This window comes from Jaculus jaculus, chromosome 11 (assembly GCF_020740685.1).
Source record: "Jaculus jaculus isolate mJacJac1 chromosome 11, mJacJac1.mat.Y.cur, whole genome shotgun sequence".
In the NCBI taxonomy this organism is placed as follows: domain Eukaryota; kingdom Metazoa; phylum Chordata; class Mammalia; order Rodentia; family Dipodidae; genus Jaculus; species Jaculus jaculus.
The window spans coordinates 24,541,861-24,569,472 of record NC_059112.1 but is presented as its reverse complement, the minus strand read 5'-3'; the positions used below and the strand labels follow the sequence as shown (position 1 = coordinate 24,569,472).

At 45.0% G+C, this 27,612-nt stretch overlaps 1 protein-coding gene across 2 annotated transcripts in view; it reads right to left on the bottom strand.

Annotated features, from left to right (window-relative positions):
- Positions 1-486: 486 nt before the first annotated feature.
- The window catches only part of Rbm47 (RNA binding motif protein 47), an 88,139-nt gene continuing 61,013 nt past the window's right edge, over positions 487-27,612 (bottom strand). Inside the window, exons 3-6 of one of the 2 annotated variants that reach the window (XM_004658666.2) lie at positions 13,475-14,661; positions 12,329-12,535; positions 8,195-8,406; positions 487-3,208 (exon numbers count right to left, since the gene is read on the bottom strand). In XM_004658666.2, coding sequence (XP_004658723.2) covers positions 2,975-3,208; positions 8,195-8,406; positions 12,329-12,535; positions 13,475-14,630 — 1,809 coding nt within the window. In that variant the 5' untranslated portion in view covers positions 14,631-14,661 and the 3' untranslated portion in view covers positions 487-2,974. The remainder of the gene's footprint in view (positions 3,209-8,194; positions 8,407-12,328; positions 12,536-13,474; positions 14,662-27,612) is intronic. The other variant, XM_045130341.1, reaches the window with a different exon arrangement.

Here is a 27,612-nt window from a genome sequence, read left to right as displayed (position 1 = left end):
GCTGTAGACACTGTCTGAAGTTAGTGGTGATCTCTACAGAAAAGGGAAGGAAGGAAATGTGTGAAGAACCTGGCTGTGCACTGTGAAAACGAGAAATAAGAAGTCTGTGGTGGTGATAGACATCCAGGTCACCCAGCACTTGCAGGAGATTACCAGAGGACTCAATGTCACAGCCACCTCATTTCTCACTCGGAGTATGACACTCTTGGAATCAGAAACTCCAGCACCATCAGCAGTGACTGGCTTTGTCACATCCTAATTTACCCAAAGCCTGAGGTCATATCTGAGGGTTTGAAATGCTCCTGTCTAAGCCTAAATTTTCAGCTAATTCACAATCCAAAGACATGACAAAAACATGCCCTTCTCACCAACTGAAAAATCCCAAATTATCAAACCCTTCGATGCCGTAACGCCTTCTCTTAAATTTTGTTGAAAACAAGAGCAATAACAACACAACACACAAACTGGAAAATAAAGTCTTGAAAGTCTGCTTTAAAGAAAGCTTTATTTACTACATACATCCTCAGAATGTACTGTAAATGGAGCAAGATCTAAAAAGCGTTTCCAATACAAAGCTAAAGATAACTCCACTATTAGCATGTCTGCAAACAGAACTCTAAAACTTTTTAAAACATTTATATAGTTTGTTCTTAACCCTAAAAAAAAAAAAAAAAGTTCACATTTCAAGTTATAAACTCACCTCAGTAGTGTACATGAAATGGTTTTGAGACAGTAGGAACAGGCAAGACCACAGACAGGAGATAAGTGACACTGACCTGGCGGTCACCAACACTTGGGTGAAGGTAGATTGGTGGTTGCCAGGTTACGACATATTGTATTAAATTTTCCAGGCACATGTAAAATACAGTAAGAACACAGGGTCAGTTTCATCCATGATCCTCTATGACAGTCTTCCGTGAGAAGGACAGTGTATTTCCTTCACACAGGTCAAGGGACAAGGGTGTGACCCGAGCTGCATTTTGTGGGATTATTCATTCCAACACCTCTGTGCGTGGACGCAGCTTGCTGGGTGCATCTCACAACATTGCACAACTACTCTGTCTCACTGAACGATAGAAAGGAATGTCAATGTCAGGAATGGATAAAGGCCTTATCAGGTACTCACAGAATAGTTAAAATAAATATTCCTTATATATAAAAACTCATGCCCCCAAGAGGAGGGAGAAAGAAGGCATTTGGGAATCTCTTAATTTAAAAAAAAAAAAAACAAAAACAAAAAACCAGCAAAAAAGACCCTGAAAGTATTTGCTAAGGGCATGGTCCTATTATTAACCCACAAACCAAAATTCAGCCATCAACAAAAAAATCCAGTGAGTGGGAAGATTTGACAGACTCTCATGGGACAGGAAAACACAGCCATGAATTTGCTACCATACTGCACACCTCACTCACTTCCTTGATGGATACTTATTAAAAAAAAAAAAAATTCCAAGTTAAAAGTAATTCTTAAGATCAATGACAACCTTAACATTTTACTGTATTTTACATTCACTCTGTTGAACAGAAGCCTTTGAGAGGCAGGAAACACTGCACTGATGTATCGACTTCCTGATGAAGCAAACTTTTTTTTTTTTTAACAACATTGAAATAAAATGGTTGCATTCTGTATTCAACTACACACCATGAATTTTGGCAATGTGAAAGGACCAAAAGTAAGCATTAGAAGATATTTACACACTGTCTTAATTTCTACAGGTCTCTCCTCCTCTTGGAGGTACACGCCCCAAGTTCACTTGCCAAGTGTGCAAGGAAGGAGGAAAGCCTTGTTCAACACGCAGAATGTTTCTGACATTCCAGACATGTTCACGAAACATGGTAAGGCATCTAGAAGCTTAGCTTTCTGGTGACAAGTCTCGAGGGTCTTGTCTACCATAAAATACATTCTCTGTCTCTAAGAACTCATACTTCAAAAGTGAATTAAAATAAAAGCACTAGGAGGAACTAAATAGCTATGCCAAGATGTCTTACACAAACACGTCCAAACCTTGTGCTTAATGTGTATTCTGCTACTGAAAACAGCACACAGAGAAGATAATACCTCCCAAACCGAAACAAAGATTACGACAGCAAACAAACCAACCCACCCCAACAAAACCCCAGGAAGAAGTATTAAAAGCCACGGGCTGTTTTCTCTACCAGAATTAACCACTTTTCCTACACTTGCCAAACTTGAAAGTTGGACTGGGGATAAGGTAGCAGGGGATGGGGGATGGGGGGCAGGTAATGGTGGCAGGTGGGAGCTTTCCAGTGTTGGGACTCAGGGGTGACCAGTGTGCCCCATGTTGGCTTAGGAGAGACTGCTTAACTTCGCTTAGACAGAAAGCCTCATGGGCACATGGGAACTCCGTCAACCCTTAATGCCAGAGGAAATACAGCAGAGGTTTTACTCATTTTAAAATTGCACTTTCCAGTATCACCTTTAAAATAACATTTTATGTAGTATTTTAAAGCACTTAATAGTTTTGTATCTTTAAATATTGAATATATTTCTCAAAATAGTTCCCTAACTGCTCAAGTGTGCTTTTTTTTTTTTTCTTGCTAGATCGCTGATATATTATTGAAAGTACTACAAAATAGACATCTCTGGAGTGCAGAAGTTACGAAAATAACCTTCATACTGAAAATATATCCTTAAAAAAAAAACACAAAACCTCTATACAAATTTCAGTACAGCAGACAAATTTTTCAAAAGATGGTTATTAAGGCACGAACCATTGCAAGTCTCTTTAGAAATGTATGAACACGGGCCTGCTAAGTTGAAAACAGTCTTTTAAAAAAAACTTCATGTATATAAAATATTTCCATGGGATAATATTGGATAACATTCTTCGCGTTCAGATTTCACGCGTGCGTGAATCTGACACGTTCTTTCTTCATAAATAGTAAAGTGTTCCTTCAGTGGTATTTTTTTTTTTTTTTTTTTGGTGGCTTGTCTCTTTTTGTCACAGCAGCCTCAGTAAGTCTGGTAGACGTCGTGAATAGGCACCTGAATAGCAGCAGCGGGGAAGGCCTGAGGTATGTAGCCGGCGTACCCTCCGTACACGGCGGCGGCCGCGTTCTTCTGTAGTGTGGCGATCGTGGCCGTGGCCGGGGCCGCGAAGGGAACATAACTGGCCCCATAGATGCCGGCAGTGGGAATTCTCTGGACGTTTGGAGCCACGGTATATACTGGAGTTATTGGGCGGCCCTGAAGAGGAGAGACAAGAAGAGTTCCTTCTTGATCGCATGCGCGGAGTGATTATCAGTTCATTCAATCCCATGGGAGCAAAGAGGAAATGCAAAGGTTTCTACTATGCTCAGGTCGAGAGACAGAGGGGGTAAGAAAGTTGACAGCTGCTGCCAGGGAATGGGACGGTGGCAAGAGTACAGTGTTATAGGCTCAGTGGTGAAAGGTGCTTGGCTAAGTCTAGTGGCGTGGGACTGAGTCCCCAGTGCCCATGTAAGTTAGCCTGATGTACAAAGTGGCGTATGCATCTGGAGTTTGTTTGTGGTGGCAAGAGGCCCTGGTGCAGTAGAGGGCTGGAGAGATGGCTTAGCAGCAAGGCACTTGCCCGAGAAGCCTCAGAACCCAGGTTCGACTCTCCAGAACCCACGTAAGCCAGACACAAAAGGTGACAATGTGCCCAAGGTGGCGCACACGTCTGGATTTCGACTGCAGTGGCTAGAGGCCCTGGTGTGCCAATTCTCTCTCTCTTTCACTCATAAGAAAAAATAAAAGCATAGGGTGTCATTTTTCACATACTTAAAACATTCAAATTCAATGCTGTGACCTTGTTCAAAGTGAACGATGCTGGGAGGCAGAGAGAAAGCTGGAATACCCTGGAATCTTCTACCCATTTCTCCATTTAGTCAGTCAAAGCCTCAGAGGGAGATAAGAAGGGTGCCGAGCCTGCCATCCACATGGTAATAAATTCTTCTTTTTCCCTCTCCCATAGAACATAACATGGTCCCAGGCATGGTGGCATATATGCTCATATACAAAGTCAAAATATGGTCTACGGCCATACCACCCTGAACGCGCCTGATCTCGTCTGATCTCTGAAGCTAAGCAGGGTTGGGCCTGGTTAGTACTTGGATGGGAGACAAAGTCAAAATATGTTTAGGGTATATGAAATGAAAAATTATATTTAAAAAGGCAATTCTTACCCTCCACCCTGTTTTTTTTAAATTAATTAATTCATTCATTCATTTGAGAGCGACAGACACAGAGAGAAAGACAGATAGAGGGAGAGAGAGAGAATGGGCGCGCCAGGGCTTCCAGCCTCTGCAAACGAACTCCAGACGCATGCGCCCCCTTGTGCATCTGGCTAACGTGGGACCTGGGGAACCGAGCCTCGAACCGGGGTCCTTAGGCTTCACAGGCAAGTGCTTAACCGCTAAGCCATCTCTCCAGCCCTCCACCCTGTTTTTTGAGACATGGTCTCACTATGTAGCTCAGGCTAGTCTGGAGCTCTCCATTTGCCTGCCTCAGCCTCCTGAATGCTAGGATTACAGGCCTGTGCCACCATGGATGCCAAGCAAATTGTTTGTAAAATCCTCATCACTGGGCTGGAGAGACAGCTCAGTGGTTAGAGGTACTTGCTTGCAAAGCCTGTCAGTTCAGGTTCAATTAATTCCCCAGTGCCCATGTAAAGCCAGAAGCACAAAAATGACTCGTGTCTGGAGTTCATTCTGGCACTCCCATGAATTTCTTCTCTCACAAATAATCTTTCTCTCATTCAAGTAAATAAATAAAAAATAAATAAAAAATAAAAGGGCTGGAGAGATGGCTTAGCAGTTACAGCATTTGCCTGTGAAGCCAAAGGACCTAAATTTGATTCCCCAGGATCCATAGAAGCCAGATGCACAAGGGGGCGCACGCGTCTGGAGTTCATTTGCAGTGGCTGGAAGCCCTGACGCGCCCATTCTCTCTCTCTCTCTCTCAAGTAAATAAATGAAAATAAAGTAAAAAAATTTTTTTAAAAAATACAAATAAAATAAAAAATAAAAAGGGCTAGAGAGATGGCTTAGTGGTTAAGGTTTTGCCTACAAAGCCAAAGGACCCAGGTACAATTCCCCAGGACCCACATGCATCTGGAGTTCCCTGGCACACCCATTCTCTATTTGCCTTTTTCTCTCTCTCTCACTTAAGTAAATAAAAACTTATCTCTGAGACTGGTATAGCTGGGCGCCCTGGCAGTGGGCATCTCTCTATGGAGAGGGTGGTACCCATGAGAGCACTCTTACTGTCTCAGTGAGAGGAAGGAAAGATCAGCAGGTTTGAGGGCAGCATCCAAAGAGCGCAGATGTGTGTTTTCTGTTCAAAGATGTCTTCATGATGTGTTACACAGTGAAGATACAAATAACTCAAAGACCACTGGCTGCAGGAGATTCCTTCCAGAAAGAACATATCGGTTCTCCATGCTAGGGAATAACCTCTTTTTTTTTTTTTTTTTTGGTTGGGGTATGGGTTCAAGGTAGGGTTCCCCTCTAGCCCAGGCTGACCTGAAATTCACTATGTAGTCTCAGGGTGGCCTCAAACTCATGACAATCCTATTTCTGCCTCCTGAGTGCTGGGATTAAAGGTGTGTGCCACCATGCCTGGCTAGAGAATATCATCTTAATAAGAAGGTTGTCTAGGGCTGGAGAGATGGCTTAGTGGTTAAACGCTTGCCTGTGAAGCCTAAGGACCCTGGTTCAAGGCTCCATTCCCCAGGACCCACATTAGCCAGATGCACAAGGGGGCGCATGCGTCTGGAGTTTGTTTGCAGTAGCTGGCATGCCCATTTTCTCTCTGCCTCTTTCTCTCTCTCTCTGTCACTCTCAAATAAAATAAAAATGAACAAAAAAAAATTTTAAAAAAGAAGGTTGTCTAGAATATGTGGAGGGAGGAGACTCTGTGGACGAGACGAGGGGAAGAAATGGCAGGAATGAAAACACCAGAAGTGGCAGAAAAACAAAACAAAACAAAACATTAGAAGCAAAGAAGGGAGAATTGGAGCAAAAAGACCAGTTTAGGAAATAAGGACGATAATGTGAGGCACACTTGGAGGAAGGTGTAGCTTTGTAAGATTTTAGGTATCTCTATCCACACAGGCTCTCTTTTTCTTCAAAGATGTACATTATATACTATATATGTATGTATTTTTAGCCATACACACACTCACACATATATGGGTAACCTTTAAAAAAAATAACCTTTGGGCTGGAGAGATGGTTTAGCAGTTAAGGTCTTTGCCTGAGAAGCCAAAGGACCCAGGTTCAATTCCCCAGGATCCATGTAAGCCAGATGCACAAGGGGCACATGCATCTGGAGTCTGTTTGCAGTGGCTACAGGCCTTGGTGCGCCCATTCTCTCTGTCTGTCTGTCTCTCTTCTCTTTTTCTCTCTGCTTGCAAATAAATAAATAAAAAATTGAAAAAAAATAACCTTCATGAAGCTGAAATTTGGGATATGGAAATATAAAGTATCTCCCTGGTCTTTCTGTGGCCACGCTCTCATAGCCTGAACTCAACAATTTCAATACCATTTAAAAACTGACGTGTATGGGCTGGAGAGATGGCTCAGCAGTCAAGGTGCTTGCCTGCAAAACCAAAGGACCTTGGTTCAATTCCCCAGGGTGCACGTAATGCAGATACACAAGGGAGTGCATACCACTGGAGTTTGTTTGCAGTGGCTGGAGGCCCTAGCGTACCCATTCTCTCTTTTTCTCTCTCAATAAATTAATAAAATTTTTAAAAATTTAATTAAAAAAACCTAACATGTAGCCGAGCCTGGTGGCACACACCTTTAATCCCAACACTTGGGAGGCAAAGGTTGGAGGATCACCATGAGTTCAAGGCCACCCTGAAACTACATAGTGAATTCCAGGACAGCCTGGACCCAGAGCAAGGCCTTACCTCAGAAAACAAAACAAAACAAAACAAAACAAAACAAAACAACCAAAACCAAAATAAAACCCTGACATGTACAATATGATGACACTGAAAAAAAAAAAAAAGCACACTTTCTTTTTTTGAAGCAGGGTTCACTCTAGTCCAGGCTGACCTGGAACTCACTATGTAACCCCGGGCTGGCCTTGAAGTCATGAAGATTCTCCTACTTCAGCCAACCGTGTGTTGGGATTTAAAGGTGTGTACCACCACATCTGGTACCACAAATCATTTTTTAAAAAGTAATTTATTTGCAAGAAGAAGAAGAAGAGAGAAAGAGAATATGAATATGGGCATACCAAGACTTTTGCCACTGCAAATGAATTCCAGACACATGTACCACTTTGTGCACCTGACTTTATGTGGGTACTGGGGAATTGAACCCAGGCCATCAGGCTTGTTGGCAAACAGTACCTTTAACACCCGAGCCATCTCTCAGCCTTACACACATCATTTTTGTGTACTGTTTCCCATCCTTAATACAATGATAATACTCTTTTTTGTGTGTATTTATTTGCTTTTTTGAGGTAGGGTCTCACTTTAGCCCAGGCTGACCTGGAACTCACTCTGTAGTTCCAGGCTGGCCTCATAGTGATCCTCCTACCTCTGCCTCTGGGATTAAAGACATGAACTACCACACCTAGATACTGACATTAGATATATTTTAAAAAATATTTTATCTTTATTTATTTATTTATTTGACAGAAAAAGAGGGAGAGAGAGAATGGGCGCGCCAGGGCCTCCAGCCACTGCAAATGCACTCCAGGCACATGTGCCCCCTTGTGCATCTGGCTAATGTGGGTCCTGGGGAATTGAACCTGGGTCCTTTGCCTATGCAGGCAAGCACCTTAACCGCCAAGCCATCCCTCCAGCCCTAGATATTTTTTTAAGACAAAAATTTAGTTCAAGGATCTAGATCTGATCCTCAATACTGCAAAAAAGAAAAATGAAGTTGGTTTTTTTTTTTTTTTTTTGATTTTTCGAGGTAGAGTCTCACTGTAGCCCAGGCTGACCTGGAATTCACTATGGGGTCCCAGAGTGGCCTTGAACTCGTGACGATCCTCCTACCTCTGCCTCCCGAGTGATTAAAGGCGTTGTGCCATCATGCCCGGCTCAGAAAAAAAAAAAAAAAAAAAAAGTTTTAAACTATCACACCCAATCTCACCAACAGACACACACAGCGGTATTCTCAGTGCTGAAAACTGAGTCCACGATAAAGCCACGCTGCACGTGCAAATTCCCATGACCGTAGCAGGAGCTACCTGGAAAGGCGGTGGTGTGGATACGGCGGGGATCACGGCGGCTGCGGCGGCTGCAGCAGCGGCGGCGGCCGCAGCAGCGCTGGCCGGGTCTGGCTGCACCGCGATGGGGCTGATCATGTGTTCCATGGCGTGGATCTTCCCATCTTCGATGATTTTAGGGGCCGGGGCTGCTTGAAACATGGAATACTGGGGCCCGATGGCAGGGATGGCCACTGCAAGAGAAGCAGGAGGGACAAGAGGTGCGTCACTCGTGTCGGTGAGGGGTCCCTGCGCTTGCTCTCATACTCTTAAAAGCCACGTAAGGTGTTTTCCACAGGGAATGGCTCCTGCTCGGAAAATCATCTATGGGGCCTCTATATATAGATGATCATGGGAGGAGAGCAGAGAGCGAGGATTCTCCATCAACTTTTCTTTTCTTTTTTTTTTTTTTTTGAGGTAGGGTCTCACTCTAGCCCAGGCTGACCTGGAATTCACCATGTAGTCTCAGGGTGGCCTCGAACTCACAGCGATCCTCCTACCTCAGCAGTTCTACAGAAAGATCTCCTGACTCTTACTCTTGACGTTCTAACGACTGTGAACGTGAATTCCACGCGTTCATGCTCACGCACCTCGCTCACCACGGGACCTGCCCTCTTCACTTTCTCCAGGTTTTAAGATACAGGTCCTTCCCACCCATGAGGTTTCATTCTGAAATCAGCATAAATCCTCTCCACCCTGTATTGCAAATTTCCACATTGCCAATTCAAGGGGAGGAAAAAAAGAATAGAAAATGGGAAAGCCTCCAATTTTTAATTTTATTTATTTGAGAGAGAATGGGTGCGTAGGGCCTCTAGCCACTGCAAACAAACTTCCAACACATGTGCCCCCTTGCGTATCTGGCTTACATGGGTACTGGGAATCGATCCTGGGTCCTCAGGCTTCATAGAGAAGCATCTTAACTGCTCAGCCATCTCTCCAGCGCCATTTTTTTTCTTTTTAAAATGTATGTGAATGTATTGTTCGTGTGCACATGCACATGTGTGTGGAGGCAAGAGGAGAACCTCCAGGATTGTCCCCAGAAATACCCTCCCCTTCCTTTTTAAGAAACAGTCTCTCATTGGCCTGGAGCTCACCAGTTAGGCTACACTGGCTGGCCAGTGAGTGTCAGGGATTCTCCTGTCTCTCTTTCCCCATTGTTAGGATCATGGGCTCCCACACCTGATATTTTCACATGGGTTCTGGACATCTAACTTGTGAGGCAAGCACATCACCAGTTTTCCCAGCCCCCAGTTTTCTAATATGCAGTAGAGACATTTTTTTGGGGGGGGTGAGTTGCCAACTCAAATAATTTGTGTAAGTCCAAAGGAGTGATTTCAAGCGGATTCAAATAGATACAGCTGCTGCACATCAATATATCATGAGGAGAGAGTCAAAGGAAGACATGTTAGCCCCACCTGGGAGTTTGTGTGTGTGCATGCTGATGCAAGAATATGAAAGGTACAAAGAAATCTTGCATTTGTGTTTTTTTCCTTCTCCTAACTGTAGGTACATTTATTCTAACAAAGATGGACTTGATCAAAGGCAGAGCGACAACCATAAGCTAAACAATAATATGGTTATTTAATTTAAAAAAATCTAAAATTTTAACCAAATTTATTTATTTACTTGAGAGAAAGATAGGTAAGCCAGGAGCTACTGCAACTGCAAACAAACTCCAGGTGCATGTATCACTTTGTGTGTCTGGCTTTACATGGGTGCTGGGGAACTGAACCCGGGCCTTCAGCCTTTGTCAGCAAGCGTCTTAACCACTGAGCAATCGCCACAGCCCCTTTAACCAAGTATGTCAGCTGGCTTCCCAATCAAACCTCCTAATGGATTTGAACTCAAAGACCTCACCAGTGCCTTGGTGCTTTCCCTGAAAGACAAAGTTCTACTTTTCCAAATGGAGAAAAAAAAAAAAACAAACAACAAATAAAAATAAATAACACACAAATAATTCTGCAGCTGATTAGACATAGAGGTGAAACAGATGGGGTTCAAAGAGGGCTATGAGTTTAAGCCACATAGGATTGTATTGAGTAACTGCATTGTTGTGACTTCCAACCTGTAGCAACCTCTACCTCAAGAGACAGGTGGTCACATAATTAAAGACTGCTTAACTTTTTTTTTCTACTTAAGCCTAAAGCTACTACATCTTTCCAACAAGAGTCCTATTCTGAACAAGTGAATAACATCTCCTGTATACAGGCTCCATTATGGAATTGGTCTCACAGTGCTACTGGCAATATAAAGAAACCCAGAATGCCGGGCGTGGTGATGCACACCTTTAATCCCAGCACTTGGGAGGCAGAGGTAGGAGGATCGCCATGAGTTCAAGACCACCCTGAGATGACAGAGTTAATTCCAGGTCAGCCTGAACTAGAGTGAGACTCTACCTCGAAAAACCGAAAAAAAAAATAAAATAAAATAAAGAAAGAAAGAAAGAAAACAAAGAAACCCAGAGACAAGAGTCACTTCACTGAGTGAAAGCAGGATTCCTACCCTGCTCCCCATCATCATTGGATTCCTTAATATGAAGGCTGTGCTGGACACATGTTTTGCTTTGTTTTGTTTGTTTGTTTGTTTACTTTTTAGCCCAGCAAGACAAAAGTTCAAAACACACAGTTTCCTTCCTTGACTCTAGGGGAAGGCTAATGTGCAGTCTTCAAAAAAGCAAATGGAAGCAGGTAAGCTTTGCACACTCTTCATCCGACCTTGCATGACACCAGGAGGAAATCACCCCAGTTACCAGTGGACTGACTTCTTCAGGGGTTCAGACGCTTTACCTGCCCTTCCTGCCACTGGGTGAACAAGGGACCAACAATGTTGGTCAACAAGTCTGTGGTCACTGGAGGTGAAAGCAAACTTCAAGGTCTCTGGCTCAATGGACTTGAGGATCGTGCTAAATCTACCGAAGGAGAAAAATGAGTGCTGAAAATCAGAATCCCGGGAAATTAGCTAGCAGATGTTCATGTCTTCTCTGATCACGACAGAGGAGCCACCTGCTCTTCTACCTTTCTCAGCAACTCTCAGAGCTGGTATAAGAGGAATCCTGCAGCTGCAGACGGCCAAGGGAGAGCGGGGCATCTAGTTCCATGTTAGCGCACTTGCCTAGCATTTGCAAGTAACAGACAGATGAGAGAACCTAGGGCTAAGAAGACGGTTTAGAGATTAAGGGCACTTGTTTGCAAAGCCTGCTGGCCCCAATTCCATTCCCAAGCCATCTGAGTAAGCCTGTTGAAAAGATTGGTGCAAGTGCCTGGTGTTTGTTTGCAATGGCAAGAGTCCTTGGCACGTGCGTGCACGCACACATTGAAAAAACACAAAACAGGAAACCGCACACTCTTCCATTCCTTCCTCATCTCACCCTTAACTCTGAAAAATAGCCTACCAATTGGTGATATTGAAAGACCCAGAAACCAGACTGGCACCATGACAGGCTTCAGTAAGGCGCTGCCCCGGCTAGGCCTAAGTTTTGAATTCCTGCTTAGGCAGAGGACCTGAGTCAGCCCCTAGACGTGTCCAGGCGTGCCCAAGACTGGTCCCTTCTGCCTCTTTGCCCCAGCCAATCAAAAGAAGACAAGTACAGTTACTGTTTCAACCAACCAATCAGGTGACCGCCCCCTACTTCTTCGTTCAAATCCCTATAAAAACCCTGCCCTCCCGCTACTTGGGGCTCTTGTGCTGGTGAAGTCGGAGCTTAAGCCCGAAATAAAGCTCTTTGCCTTTGTATGCGTGTTTGGTTCTCCTTGGTGGTTGCTGGAGGCTCCGAGAACTGGGTATAACAATATCCATTTTTTGTCATGTATGCAAGCGCATGCGTGTGCACATGTGCATGCAGAGGCCAGAGGTCAATGTCTTCCTGTATCACTCTCCACCTGAGATGGGGTCTCTTCATGAATTGGCTAGACAAACTAGCCAGCAAGCTCCAGGGGGGTTCTCTTGTCTTTACCACCCTAGCGCTGGGATCACAGGCTCCCCCCCCCATCTTTTTTTTGCCAATGGGAAGAAGAATCCATGAGCTGACAGATCTAAGAGAGCCAAGAAAGTTATAAAAATCTTACAAGAGGTTTGGGGTTTAAGCCAAATGATACATTCTCACTGGTTTATACTAACCTGTTGCGGGTTTAATGGCAACTGGATTGACAGCCGATATTTCCAAGTTCGGCACAAGTTCATATCCTTTTTCTTGTTGTTTTCCTTTCCCTTCGTGGTATCGACTATATATACCACGGCCAGCAGAATATCCCCCGAGGTAGGAACCCCTGGGCCCTGGGGCTCTGTTGCCAGCTGCACCTCGGCCTCGGCCTCTTACGCTGCCTGCTTATAGTAACAACACAAAAAAATGATGAGCATGCACCAGCAATACAGGAGGCAGACAGCCTGAGACTCTTGGTCCTTAATGGGCTGACATTGGCACTTTCCGTCTGTCCCCTAAATACAAGATACAAATTAGCACTGTGATTCCAACTTCAGTCAAGAAACACATTCACAGAACGCTGCAAAGTTAAACTCGGAAAGGAAACTGCCCATCTACCTTTCCCTCATCAGAGAAAAGAGGCCTGAGGATACGAACTCACAGACCCAGTTATTGGGGAGAGCAGGCTCAGGATGTAGGTTATGTGGTATTTATTTTTATTTTTTAAAAATTTTTACTGTCATGATTGATTCCATTACATCCTCATCAATCATTCTAAAGTATGGACCACTGTCCCAGACTAATACCTCTTTTTTTTGGGGGGGGGGATTTGTTTTTCAAGGTAGGATCTCCCTGTAACCCAGGCTGACCTGGAATTCACTATGTAGTCTCAGGGTGGCATCGCACTCATGGTGACCCTCCAACCTCTGCCTCCCAAGTGTTGGGATTAAAGGCATGCCTCACCACGCCTGGGTCCAAACCATTATCCCAAAGGATTTAACTTCAGAAGCAGAATTTCTGGAGTCAGAAATTTCATTATGCACCCAAGGCTGGCCTTGAACTGAGGATCCTCTTACCACAGTCTCAGGAGGGCTGCCATTATAGGTCTCCCCCCCCCCCCCACCCGCACCCCCATGCCTGACTACAGAGGTAGATTTTAAGGCAAGTTCCAAGTGACAGGATGACCCTGCTCAGAGAAAGGACAGGCCCTGGCAGAGGATAACTGGTCCCATGGATACCCACTGCTCAGCAAATTTTAACCCTAAGCCAAGTGAACAGGACTCGGTAAGAATTACAGCCATTGGGGCGGGAGTGGAGGGAGAGGGGAAGGAGTTTCCACTAACCTTTCACGAAGTAGTCCCGGTTGGGCCCGATGAGCGCATTGTAGGGGTATCCGTAGTAGGCCAGCGTGTAGGGGTCGCAGGAGTACACGTAGCTGGGCTGCTGGGGGGACACGTCGGCTGCTCCACCGCCCTTGGCCGCCTTCTGGTAGCGAGAGTACTGCTCCTTGTCCACGGGCTTGGCCAGCGTGACCTCGAGGCAGGAGCCGTCCAGCTCGGTGCCATTGAGGTTGTTCATGGCGTGCACGGCATCCTCGCGGCTGGCGAAGTGCACGAAGGCGTAGTCTCGGATCTTCTTGACGCGCTCCACGCAGCCCGGGTTGAACTGGCCGAAGCTCTTCTTGATGGTGTCCTCGGTGGTCTCGATCATGAGGTTGCGCACGTAGAGGATCTTCACGGTCTCCATGACGTCCTCGTCCACGTCGATCTCGGGCTCGGCCCAGTCCACGGCGATCTGATGACCCCACAGCTGGATGCGCCCGGGCATGAGTTTGCGCCGCGCCATGGCCGCGGCGCGGTGGCTCTCGTACTCCACGAAGGCGAAGCCCCGGTTCTTCATCTTGTCTGCGGCGCTGGCGTACACGATCACGTCCAGCACGCCCTCCGTGACCTTGGCGATCTCCTCCAGGATCTCCTCGCGCTTCTTCATCTTGGGGATGCCGCCGATGAAGAGGCGGCAGTTGTCCACGCTGCAGCACACGCCCAGCAGGCGCCCCGGGCGGATCTCGTAGTTGTTGAGCTCCCGCACGGCGCGCTTGGCGTCCTGCTTGTGGCAGTACATGACGAAGGCGTAGCCGCGGTTCTTGCCGTCGAAATCCATCATGAGGCGCAGCTCGTAGATGCGGCCCACGGACTCGAACACGGGCACCAGCTCGTCCTCGTACACGTCTCGGGGGATCTTGCCCACGAAGACCTCGCAGCCGCGCTGCGGATGCGCGCCCTCCCAGCCCGGCGGCGGACCGCCGTACTTGCGCTGCCCGTTCTCCTGCACCATGCTGTAGCCCGTGCGCTCCATCAGCGCCAGCAGCGCCGCCTCGTTGGGGGCCCCCGCCACGCCCTCGGGCACCTTGGCCGAGGACCCCGCCGCCGCCGCCGCCGCCGCCGCCGCCGCCGCAGGGTCGCTGCTCATGGCTGCCGCCGTGGAATCCTCTGCGGTCATAATGTTAGTGGCATCCACGGCTGCTGGCAACCTAGGGGTGTAAGAGAGAGAGAGAGGGAGAGGGAGAGTGAGTTGGAGAGAGGGCTTGCTTGCAAGGCCTCATGCTTGCACTTGGCTCCTGGGTTTCATGCTCACACGCGTGTGAGGCACGCGTGTGGACAGGCAGGCAGTGCGGTGAAGTGATGATGAGATGGAGGGTGCTGTGGAAATTCAGCAGCCTCGCCAACAGTGGTGCTGTACAGGAAAAGCCAGAAGTGACTAGGGTTTGGGGGTGACGGGAGAAGCGAATGAACGTGTACTTCCTACTTAATCAGTTCACAGAGGCTCTGCTGCATTCACTGGCGAAGATCTTAGTCTTTGCAATAAAATAACGAGGTCTATGTTTATTTAATTCCTGCAGAGTCAACTCGGATTGTTTTCTTTTAGCTATAGCACTTCGTACTCTATTTGTTTCTTTATTCTTTTTTTTTTCTTTTGGAGGTACGGTCTCACTGTAGGCCAGGCTGACCTGAAATTCACTAAGTCTCAAGGTGGCCTCCAACTCCCAGATTCTCCTATCTCTGTTTCCCAAGTGCTGGGATTAAAGGCATATGCCACCACGCCTGGCTTATTCATTTCTTTCTTTAAAAAAAAAAAAAAATTTAGGGCCGGGTATGGTGGCACACACCTTCAATCCCAACACTTGGGAGGCAGAGGTAGGAGAATCACTGTGAGTTCAAGGCCACCCTGAAACTACACAGTGAATTCCAGGTCAGCCTGGACTACAGCAAGACCCTACCTTGAAAAAAAAATAGGGCTGATGCTCAACAATAATCATCAAAATGGCAAGGCCAAAGGACCCAGGTTCGATTCTCCAGTATACACATAGCCAGGTGCACAAGGTAGGGCATAGGTCTGGAGTTCATTTACAGTAGCTGAAGGCCCTGCCCATTCTCTCTCTCTCTTTCTGTCTCTCTCTCCTTGCAAACAAATAAAAATATTTTTAAAAACTACATTTTTTAAAATTTCAATTTTATTTTATTTTTTTTCTTTTCATAATTTTCATTAACGTTTTCCATGATGATAAAAAATATCCTGTGGTAATACCCTCCTTCCCCCCCCTCACACTTTCCCTTTGAAATTCCATTCTCCATCATATTACCTCCCCATCTCAATCGTTGTACTTACATATATACAATACCAACCTATTAAGTTCCCTCTTCCCTTCCTGTCTCTTCCCTTTATATCTCCTTTTTAACGTACTGTCCTCTGCTACTAAGTATTTTCCTTCTCAAGCAGAAGCCCAATCATCTGTAAAAAGTACATTTTTTATGGTGGGGGGGAGAGAGGGAGAGGGAGAGAGAATATAAGTGAGAATAGACATAACAGGGCCTCTTGGCACTGAAAACGAACTCCGTATGCATGCACCACTTTGTGCATTTTACATGGGTACAGGGGAATCAAACCAGCCCTGGAAGGCTTTGCAAGCAAGCACCTTTAACCACTGTCATTTCCCCAGCCTGACTACTCATTTCTTTGGTGTACATAGTCTTTTTCATCACAGAAATGGAACTAAACCAATGTTTTGTTGGTGGTAGTGTTGGTTTCGTTAAGGTATTAGGGCTTAAACCCAAGGTCTAACCTAAAAAAAGATTTTTATTTCATTTATTTTTCAAGCAGAGGTGGGGGGGGATGGGTGCACCAGAGCCTCTTGCCACTGCAAACCAACTCCAGATGTATGTACCACTTTGTGCATCTGGCTTAATGTGGGTACTGGGGAATCGAACCCAGGCTATTAAGAAAGTGCCTTTAACCAATGAGCCATCTCCCCAGCCCCCAGGGTCTTGCATACACTAAGCAAGGGCTTTGCCACTGAGGTACATCTCCAGACCTAAAGCCATGTAATTATTACAGAAAACTCTGAAGAGATGCTGTAAGTGGAATACAGAGCTGTGTCCTGAAGAAAATGGAATGTCCACCATTTCCTGGGATTTGACCTAGGAATGAGTCAGATTTTCATGAGGTCAGGCAAAACCGTGGTAGGAATATTAACTATGGTGGCTAGGGATAGGAAGGTCACTGGAGAGGACCTGCTGAGCTTGTGTGAGGCCCTGGGTTCAATTCCCAGTACTGCCATAAATAGGTAGATGAAAAGCAGATAAATAGGTAGGCACATGAATGAATGAATGAATGAATAAATATTGAAGATGAAAGCAGAATGATCATGGGTGCAAGGTCAGCCAAGGCTATAGAATGAAACCTTAAGTGAAAAAGAAAATAAAATTGTAAGTTTAACTTAATCATTTAAAAAAAAAAATCAAGCCAGGTGTGGTGGTGCACGTCTTTAATCCCAGCACTTGGGAGGCAGAGGTAGGAAGATTGCCGTAAGTTTGAGGCTACCCTGAGACTACAGAGTGAATTCCAGGTCAGCCTGGGCTGGAATGAGGCCCTACCTCAAAAAACCAAACAATAAAAAAATAAATAAATAAAATGGGCTTAGAGAGATGGCTTAGTGGTTAAAGATGTTGCTTACAAAGCCAGATGGCCTAGATTCAAATCCCCAGTACCCACGTAAAAGCTGCATGCACAAAGTGGGACATGCATCTGGAGTTTGTTTGCAGTGGTAGAAGGTCCTGGCATGCCCATTCATTTTCTGTCTCTCTCTCTGCTTACAAATAAATATTATTTAAAAAAAAAAAAACAGGGCTGGAAAGATGTCTCAGTGGTTAAGGCACATGCCTGTAAAGCCTAATGACCCTAGTTTGATTAGCCAGTAACTACATAAAGCCAGATGCACAAGGTGGTGCATACATCTGAAGTTTGTTCCCAGTGGCTAGAGGTCCTGACACACCCATTCTCTCTATCTGCCTCTTTCTCTCACTCTCTTTCAAATAAATAAATTAGATAAATTAAAAAAAAAAATCAGTGCTGGAGAGATGGCTAAGTGGTCTTTAAGGCACATGCCTGCAAAGCCTAACAACCTGAGCTTGATTCCTCAATACCCACTTAAAGCCAAATGCAGAAAGCGTCACATGCATCTGAAGTTTGTAGCAGTTAGAGGCCCTGGTGTGCCCATATTCTTTCTCTCTCTTTCCTGTCTTTCTCTGTTTGCAAATGAAATTCTTTTTTTAAAAATCAAACAAAACTGTAATGACATAAAACTGACATGTTTTGCAGTCGGCCAAAATAGTTTTCTGCTCTCTGGTGCCAAGTTCTGTGGTTGAATCCCAGCTCCAACATTTCCTGGTTGTATGACCCAGAGTGAGGACACTTAGCTATTCCATGAGTTAGTTTCCATAGATATAACATGGGAATGCTAGTGATGGCATATACCTCATTAAGATTCGCAGAATGGGGCTGGAGAGATGGCTTAGTGGTTAAAGCGCTTGCCTGTGAAGCCAAACGACCTAGGTTCGATTCCCTAGGGCCCACGTAAGTCAGATGCACAAGGGGCACATGCATCTGGAGTTCATTTGCAGTGGCTAGAGGCCATGCCCATTCTCTCTCTCTCACTGTCTCTCTTCTCTCTCTCTGCTTACAAATAAATAAACAAGTAAAAACATTGAAAAAGATTCTCAGAATAACCACCCTGAGACTACACAGTCAGCCTGGGCTAAAGTGAAACCCTACCCTGAAAAACCAAAAAAAAAAAAAAAAAAAAAAAAAAAAATTGCAGACTAAATAAGTTAAAATGTACAAAGCCCTCCATCCTATTTTGGAGTATCATGATATATCCCAGGCTGGCTTTGAATTCATATACCCCCTCCCTCAGCCTCCTGAGGGCTGGGATTTCAGGTGTGTGGCACCATGTCCAGCTTGTACAAAGTACTGTGAGCTGCATCTAGAGCACCGGGAATAGCCAAGAAATGAAATGTTATCCTTATTCAAATTTCTGAGAATTCAGACTAGCTCCCTGAATTTTAAAGTAATCTTATAGCTAGGCGTGTGGCTCACGCCTTTAATCCCAGCACTTGGGAGGCAGAGGTAGGTGAGTTCAAGTCCACCTTGAGACTAATTCCAGGTCAGCCTGAGCTAGAATGAAACCCTACCTTGAAAAACCAAAATAATAAAATTAAAACAAAGTAATCTCTAGGACACATTTTCTCATTTCTTTAAAAATTATCTTTGGGCTGGAGAGAGGGCTTAGCAGTTAAAGTGCTTGCCTGCAAAGCCTATGGACCTGGGTTCGATACTCCAGGCCCCATGTAAGCCAGATGCACAAGGTGGCGCATGTGTCTAGAGTACCTTTGCTGTGGCTGAAGGCCCTGGTGCACCCATTCTCTCTATCTGCCTCTTCCTCTCTCTCAAATAAAAATAAATTTAAAAATATAAAAAGATAAAAATATCTTTAAATGTAGCTTGCACACTTTTGTTTTTGTTAGTATTGTTAGAGAGAGAATGAATATGGGTATGTCAGGACCTCTTGCGACTGCAAACCAACTTCAGATGCATGCACTACTTTATGCATCTGGCTTTACATGGGTACTGGGGAATTGATCTCAGGCTGTTAGGTTTTATAAACAAAAAACCTTTAACTGCTGAGTCATCTCTCCAGCCCCACTTTTGTTTTTTAATTCAGTTTTCTTTACTCTTCAAATGCATGCAAGTTGGCTTAACAATAGCCCCATTTGTATTTTCTAGTATACATTTAAAAGATACATTAGTTCTGTTAAATTTAAGTTGAAGCAGTTGTGTCAGATTTAATATGAAGATCTTTCTTTCCAATGGAATAAAGATGATCATATATATCTAGATAACCATTTACGCAAATGCACAGGTATTTATAGTCAGTGACCTGGGAAGGAAACTGCTTTGTGTGTGTATAAACATACGTAAGGCCATTCAAGATTCTACCCTTTGTAGTACAGAAAACATTAGTAGGCAGGAGTCAACAGGAAAAGAACTTACACTTTAACAAAGACACATCCTAAAAAAATGTGAGAAGGGGGGCTGGAGAGATGGCTTAGTGGTTAAGGTGCATGTCTGCGAGACCTAAGGACCCAGGTTCAATTCTCCAGGTACCATGTAAGCCATGTGCACATGGTGGCATATGTGTCTGGAGTTCGTTTGCAGTGGCTAGAGGTCCTGATGTGCCATTCTCTCTCTCTCCCCCTCTGTCTCTAATAAATAAAAATAAAACTTTTTTAAAATATGAGAAGATTCAGGCATGTAAAAAGAACAAAAAAATTGAGATGCTTGTTAGAAGACTTTAAAAATAGTATATTTGGGCTGGAGAGATGGCTTGGTGGTTAAGCGCTTGCCTGTGAAGCCTCAGGACTCGGGTTCGAGGCTCGACTCCCCAGGACCCACGTTAGCCAGATGCACAAGGGGGCGCACGCGTCTGGAATTTGTTTGCAGTGGCTGGAAGCCCTGGTGTGCCCATTCTCTCTCCCCCTCTGCCTCTTTCTCTTTCTCTGTCGCTCTCAAAGGAATAAATAAAAATGAATAAAAAAAATAAAAAATAGTATATTTGCCTAGCATGTACAAGGCCATAGGTTTGATCCCCAGCACAAAACCACAAAATTAATTATAATAATAATAATGATACTGGGTCACACATTTAAGAAACTCTCAGTCTACAAAACCTATTCTCTTTATTTATTTATTTTTTTAATCTTTTTGTTCATTTTTATTTGTTTATTTGAGAGTGACAGAGACAGAAAGAGCCAGATAGAGAGAGAGAGTGAGAATGGGCGCCCCAGGGCTTCCAGCCACTGCAAACGAACTCCAGACGCGTGCGCCCCTTGTGCATCTGGCTCACATGGGTCCTGGGGAATCGAGCCTCGAACCAGGGTCCTTAGGCTTCACAGGCAAGCGCTTAACTGCTAAGTCATCTCTCCAGTCCCCATTCTCTTTATTACCAATGAACTTGATCAGCGAGCTTGAGGCTGTTGTGTAGGAGATTCCTCAGAACTGAAGAGAGAAAGGAGGCTTTGGTGAGTCAGGAACTCAAGTCTGGAGAATCTTAAGTCACATTATGGCTCAGCAAGGTTCTGTTAGTTGGAAACTGAAATACCCCTTGGGGGTGGGGGAGGAAGGAAGTTCCAGAGACTCAGGAAGTCAGCAAGTCTGGGAAAAGGTTGCAAGACACTCCTTAAGGCTAAGAAAAGTGAAAACAGCTGCTTGGGGAGGACAGAGTCGCAGATTGGAGCTTCCTGCAAATGGGGCCGACTCTTCGATGGAGCTGCCTGCCAGTGGGCAGCGATCACCTACGCCCAGGTGGCCTTTCTGGTGATGTAGCTGCCTTTGACCCAGGTTTGATTCTTCAGGTCCCAGTAAGCCAGATGCACATGGTGGTACATGCATCTGGAATTCGTTTACAGTGGCTAGAGGCCCTGATGCGCCCATTCGCACCCATGCACTCTATCTCTGTCCCTAATAAATAAATGTTTTTAAAAATCAGAAAAAAAAAGTTAAATTATGAGCCAGGTGTGGTGGCACACACCTTTAATCCCAGCATTTGGGAAGCAGAGGTAGGAGAATCACTGTGGGTTTGAGGCCACCCTGAGACTACAGACTGAATTCCAGGTCAGCCTGGGCTAGGGTGAGACCCTCAAAAAAATAAAACAATTAAAACAAAACAATTAAACAAAAAAATTATAGATGTGTACCACCATGCCCAGGTTATAAAAATCTTCAATAAAAGCACACTGTTAAAAATTATGTGTTGGTGAGTTAATTCCAGGTCAGCCTGGACCAGAGTGAGACCCTACCTCGAAAAACCAAAAAAAAAAAAAAAAAAAATTATGTGTTGGGTTGGAGGTATGGCTAAGTGGTTAAGGTGTTTGCCTGCAAAGCCAAAGGACCCAGGTTCCATTCCCCAGGACACGCATTAGCCAGATGCGCAAGGGGGCTGGGCACACGCATCTGGAGCTCGTTTACTGTGGCTGGAGGCCCTGGCACACCCATTCTCTCTCTCTCTCTCTCTTAATCCCTCTTCCTCTGTCAAATAAATAAATAAAATATTTTTTAAAAAATTAAAACAACAAGTTAAATTATGTACTCAGTGTCTTGAAAAAGGCAACTATGTGGCTAACATGCTCCTCCTTTTCAAGGCCCGATAGGAGGTTGAACTCATGACTGTTGTACGTGTGTCAAACGGGGCTCAGCCAATTACAGCCATGGACCCAATATGGTCTTTCATCTGTTCAGAGTTACAATGTGTTTAGAAATCCCTAACTTCAGTTTCACAAGGACTGAGTGAAATAGATGGGGTACAGACTGTGTGGTCCACAAAGCTTCCTATCCTGTCACCTCTGATCTTAGTATGCAGAGCTCATCACTGATGCTAAGTGACATGGATTCCACTTGTAAGTATGACCTTCACTTTCCTCTGTTTCCCAGGCTGAGCAATGGTTTAATTTCAGGACCATCTTAAAAAATTCTAACAAAGCCAGGCGTGGTGGCGCACACCTTTAATTCCAGCACTCAGGAGGCAGAGGTAGGAGGATCTCCATGAGTTCAAGGCCACCCTGAGACTACGTAGTGAATTCCAGGTCAGCCTGGCCTAGAGGAGACCCTATCTTGAAAAAACAAACAAACAGGGCTGGAGAGATGGCTTAGCGGTTAGGCGCTTGCCTGTGAAGCCTGAGGACCCCGGTTCGAGGCTCGGTTCCCCAGGTCCCACGTTAGCCAGATGCACAAGGGGGCGCACGCGCCTGGAGTTCGTTTGCAGAGGCTGGAAGCCCTCGCGCGCCCATTCTCTCTCTCTCCCTCTATCTGTCTTTCTCTCTGTGTCTGTCACTCTCAAATAAATAAATTAAAAAAAAAAAAACTCAAACAAATTTTGAAGATAGTCTTTACTATTAAAATTACTGTTGTAAAAAGGAGACATAAAGGGAAGAGAAAGGAAGGGAGGAGGGTACTTAATAGGTTGATATTGTATATATGTAAATACAATGATTGTTAAGGGAAGGTAATATGATGGAGAATGGAATTTCAAAGGAGAAAGTGTGGGGGTGGGGGAGGGAGGGAATTAACATGGGAATTTTTTATAATTATGGAAAATGCTAATAAAAATTTAAAAAAATAAAATAAAATTACTGTTGTTATCTTAAACAAACAACAAATATATATATATACATATATATATACAAATATATATATATGTTTGTTTTTCAAGATAGGGTCTCCCTCTAGGCCAGGCTGACCTGAAATTCACTACAAAGTCTCAGGGTGACCTTGAACTCATGGTGATCCTCCTACCTCTGCCTCCTGAGTGCTGGAATTAAAGATGTGTGCCACCACACCTGGCCCTTTTTAAAAAATATTAACTCCAGGTCAGCCTGGACCAGAGTGAGACCCTACCTCGAAAAACCAAAAAAAAAAAAAAAAAATTTTTATTTGTTTATGAGAGAGAAAGAAAGAACGGGTGTGCCAGGGCTTTTAGCCACTGCAAATGAATCCAGATGCATGTACTACTTGTTCATGTGGCTTTTATGTGGGTGCTGGGGAATCGAACTTCGGTCCTTAGGCTTTGCAGGTAAGAGCCTTAACCAGTGAGCCACCTCCAGCCTTGTTTTTGTTTTCTGGAGACAGCTCACCCTGACCCAGGCTGGCCTTGATGTCATGGCACACCTCTGGCATCAGCCTCTGAGCACTGGGGGAGACAGGTGTGTGCCACCGCACTCAGAGTAATTTTTTAAAAGCCTCTTCCTTATCCTATTATACACTGTATGCCATTTAACTCCAGTAGCCATCCTTATGAGACCTGGAAGAAGATGAATCAGGTGAATGAGATTGGCTCAGCTCATGACATGTAATATGTGAACGATGATGTCTTAAAGATTTCAAAACAGACACAGGGTTTGCCTTCACTCACTCACTCACTCACTCATCAAATATTTACTGAGCATCCACTACATGCCAGGCTGTGCCAGCTGCCCATGGACCTTATACTTGGAATTTATCTTCTAGTTGGCTGAATTATGCTGACAACAGAAAGTTGAAAATTAAGTCCTGCTGTACTTGTGCCCACTGACCAGGAACTGTTTTCAAAGAGCCCAGGCCTTCATGTTGTTAAGACTTAGGTTCTAACGAGTGTATTGTTCCCCAAAGATCAAGGTCTAGCCAATGTCAGAATTTTGCTTTTTCAAAATTAGCCTTGGTGCCGGGCATGGTGGCGCACGCCTTTAATCCCAGCACTCGGGAGGCAGAGGTAGGAGGATCGCCGTGAGTTCGAGGCCACCCTGAGACGACATAGTGAATTCCAGGTCAGCCTGAGCTACAGTGAGACCCTACCTCGAAAAACTAAAAAAAGTAAAACAAAAATTAGTCTTAGAAACCACAGATGTTAACACAAGCCTATAAATCCCAGCACTTGGAAGGTAGAGGCAGCGGGGTTGGGACTTCCAGGTCATCCCCAGCAAGTACTAGGCCAGCCTGGACTATGTGAAAAACAAAAGAAAAGAAAAAACCCAAACAAGGGAGATTCCAAGTGGTTTAAATGCTCTTGCTTGCTGCAAATCCTGCAGGCCCAGTTTGATTCCCAGTGCCTATGTAAAGCCAGATGCACAAAGTGGTGCATGCATCTGGAGTTCTTCTGCAGTGGCAGGAGGTCCTAGTAAATCCATTCTCTCCCTCTTTGTGTTAGCAAATGAAGAACACTTACTTAAAAACAAAGAACAATCTTAGAGGGCGTGGCGTGGTGGTAGAGCCCTTGACTAGCATGGGTAAGGCACTGGATTCATAAAAAATCAATAAGCCTTGGGCTGGTATTGCGGCACGCTCCTGTAATCCCAGCACTTGGGAAACTTGAGGCAGGAAGATCCTAAGTTTCATACAAACCATACACAGTGAGTCCTGACCTCAAAACAAATCAGCAACAGAATAGAATATTCTCTCTCTCTCTCTTTTTTTTTTTTTTTTTTTGTTTGGTTTTTCATGGTAGGTTCTCACGTTAGCTCAGGCTGACCTGGAATTCTCCATGTAGTCTCAGGGTGGCCTCCAACTCACGGCGATCCTCCTACCTCTGCCTCCCGAGCACTGGGATTAAAGGCGTGCGCCATCTCGCCTGGCTAGAATCCTCTCTTTAAAGAGGCAAGAACATGCACATGTGTGCTTGCACATGTATACACACACATGCACACAAACATGAGAAGAGGCAGGTGTCTGAGGATTTGTGTTAAATACTGAATGTTGAATGCTAATGAAATTCTTGCTTGAAAAGGATGTGTAAACAACACTATCTGGATTTCAGCCATTAAACTTTGGCCATAAATTACACAAAGAATCTAGATAAATAGCATAGGCTGGGTGTGGTGGCGCACGCCTTCAATCCCAGCACTCGGGAGGCAGAGGTAGGAGGATTGCCATAAGTTCGAGGCTACCCTGAGACTACATAGTACATTCCGGGTCAGCCTGGGCTAAACTGAGACCCTACTTTGAAACACCAAAATAAATAAATAAATAAGTAAATAACCAAAACCACACAGAGTTTCACAATTTCATCCAGTCAGCAGTAAATAGTTTGTACCCTTGGATTTCACAGAGAACCACAGGCCCAAACTTTGGCTTTACCACATGACAGAACTGTGAACCACGGGGGAAGCCACATGACCTCTGAGTCTCAAAAGTCTCATCTTTTTGGGCTGGGGAAATGGCTTAGCGGTTAAGGAGTCTGCCTGTGAAGCCTAAGGACGATGGTTCAATTCCCTGGGACCCACGGAAGCCAGATGCACAAGGGGGCGCATGCGTCTGGAGTTCGTTTGCAGTGGCTGGAGGCCCTGGTGTGCCCATTCTCTCTCTCTCTCTCTCTCAAATAAAAATACATTTTTTTAAATTATTTTTATTTATTTATTTGAGAGCGACAGACAGAGAGAAAGAAGCAGAGAGAGAGAGAGAGAGAGAGAGAGAGAGAGAGAGAATGGGCACACCAGGGCCACAATCCACTGCAAACAAACTCCAGACGTGCACACTCCCTTGTGCATCTGGCTAACGTGGGTCCTGGGGAATCGAGCCTCGAACTGGGGTCCTTAGGCTTCACAGGCAAGTGCTTAACCACTAAGCCATCTCTCCAGCCCTAAAAATACATTTTAAGAAAAAGTCTCATATTTTCAATGCGTATTGAACGTCTATCATGTGGCAGTAAGAGGCTCTGTGTGCATTCCCTCACTCCGATCCTCACAATGTCTATCAGAGCGACTACTGAGATCCCCACTTGGTGGACAAGGAACGTGAGGCCCAGAGAGATTAGACAGTGAGTGTCACGGCTGGTGTCCTTATTCCAGCTGACTCTCATCGTAGGATGAGGTTAGAATGAAATTATACCTGCACGGTAGTGTGTCAGTGTGAGAAACAGGAAAGTGAAAAGACAACGACAAAGATGTTCAACCAGAGGCAAGGATCGTGACTCTGAAGATTCTTGTGTTTCCAGAAAAGCAAGCAAATGGTTAGCTGAGCCAGCTTGAAACCGGTTGCTGTGAGCAGCCCAGCCGGTGAGTTCCGGAGGAGACTGGTGTGTCCAGTCTCCCAGATCCCATGCTTCACAGGGAAGCTAGCTGGCTGGGTCATTCTCCCCTGGTGATGTGGCCCAGGCAGCCCAGTCCTCGCTGGTTTCTTCCCTAACCTTTGGCTTTAGCAAACCTTACGAAGGCTGTTTAGGAAAGACCCAAAGAGACTTGCCTCACCGGGTCCAAGCACCCAGATGGATGTACATCCCTGTGTACACCCTTTATACACATAGAAAACACGTTACTCCCCAATGAAGGCTGCTGGCATTAAGAACAAATGGCAGGGCTGGAGAGATGGCTTAGCGGTTATGCACCTGCCTGTGAAGCCTAAGGGCCCTGGTTCGAGGCTTGATTCCCCAGGACCCACATTAGCCAGATGCACAAGGGGGTGCACACATCTGGAGTTCGTTAGCAGTGCCTGGAAGCCCTGGCACACCCATTCTCTCTCTCTCTCTCTGTGTTTCTTTCTCTCTCTCTGTCACACTCAAATAAATAAATAAAAATGAACAACAACAACAACAAAGAACAAATGGCAATGCACTTGAAAAATCATTCTTCCAGCTTGACATACGTAACTGGCATAAAAAATACTACACTTGAGGAGCTGGAAATATGGTTCAGATGGTAGTGTTGCTTGCCTACCACACATGAAAACCTCTGTTTGTTCTCCAGCACCCAGTAAAACCAGATGAGGTTACAATAACCCCAGCACTCGGGAGCTACAGTCAGGAGAATAAATTCAAGGTCACCCTCAGCTACACTGTGAACTCATGGTCAGCCTGGGCTGTATGACACCCTGTCCCTCTCCTTTCTCTCTCCTTTTCTCCTTTCTTTCCCCTTCTCTCCTTTCTTCTTTCTTTATCTCACCCTCGCCCACACTTTCCAATCAAGTTTTTTATTTTTATTTTTATTTTTATTTATTTATTTATTTGAGAGTGACAGAGAGAAAAAGAGGCAGATTGAGAGAGGGAGAGAATGGGCACGCCAGGGCTTCCAGCCACTGCAAACGAACTCCAGATGCACACGCCCCCTCGTGCATCTGGCTAATGTGGGTCCTGGGGAATCGAGCCTCGAACCGGTGTCCTTAGGCTTCTCAGGCAAGCTTAACCGCTAAGCCATCTCTCCAGCCCTTTGTTTTGTTTTATGAAGTAGGGTCTTGCTGTAGCACAGACGGACCTGGGAATTCACTATCTAGACTCAGGCTGGCCTTGACAGCAGTTCTCCTATCTCTGCTTTCTGAGTGCTGGGATTAAAGGTGTGCATCACCACACCTGGCCAACTCAGGTTATGATAATGAGCTATAAACTAGATTTTTCTTTCCGGTTACATTTGAATTCATTGGGTCAACATAAAATTTCAAAGTAAATTCAAACCAGAAATCCTTAAAGACTTGAATTACCTTTTTAGTATGGCGCAGAGTATCTTATATTCAGATTTTAACTTTGAACTAATACATCTCTAAGAGTAAAGGTTTCCACTGTGCCTGCAAAGATTTGCCAGTGTTTACAACCTGGTCTTTACCTGGAATCAGAAACAGGCATGAGTTCACAGGA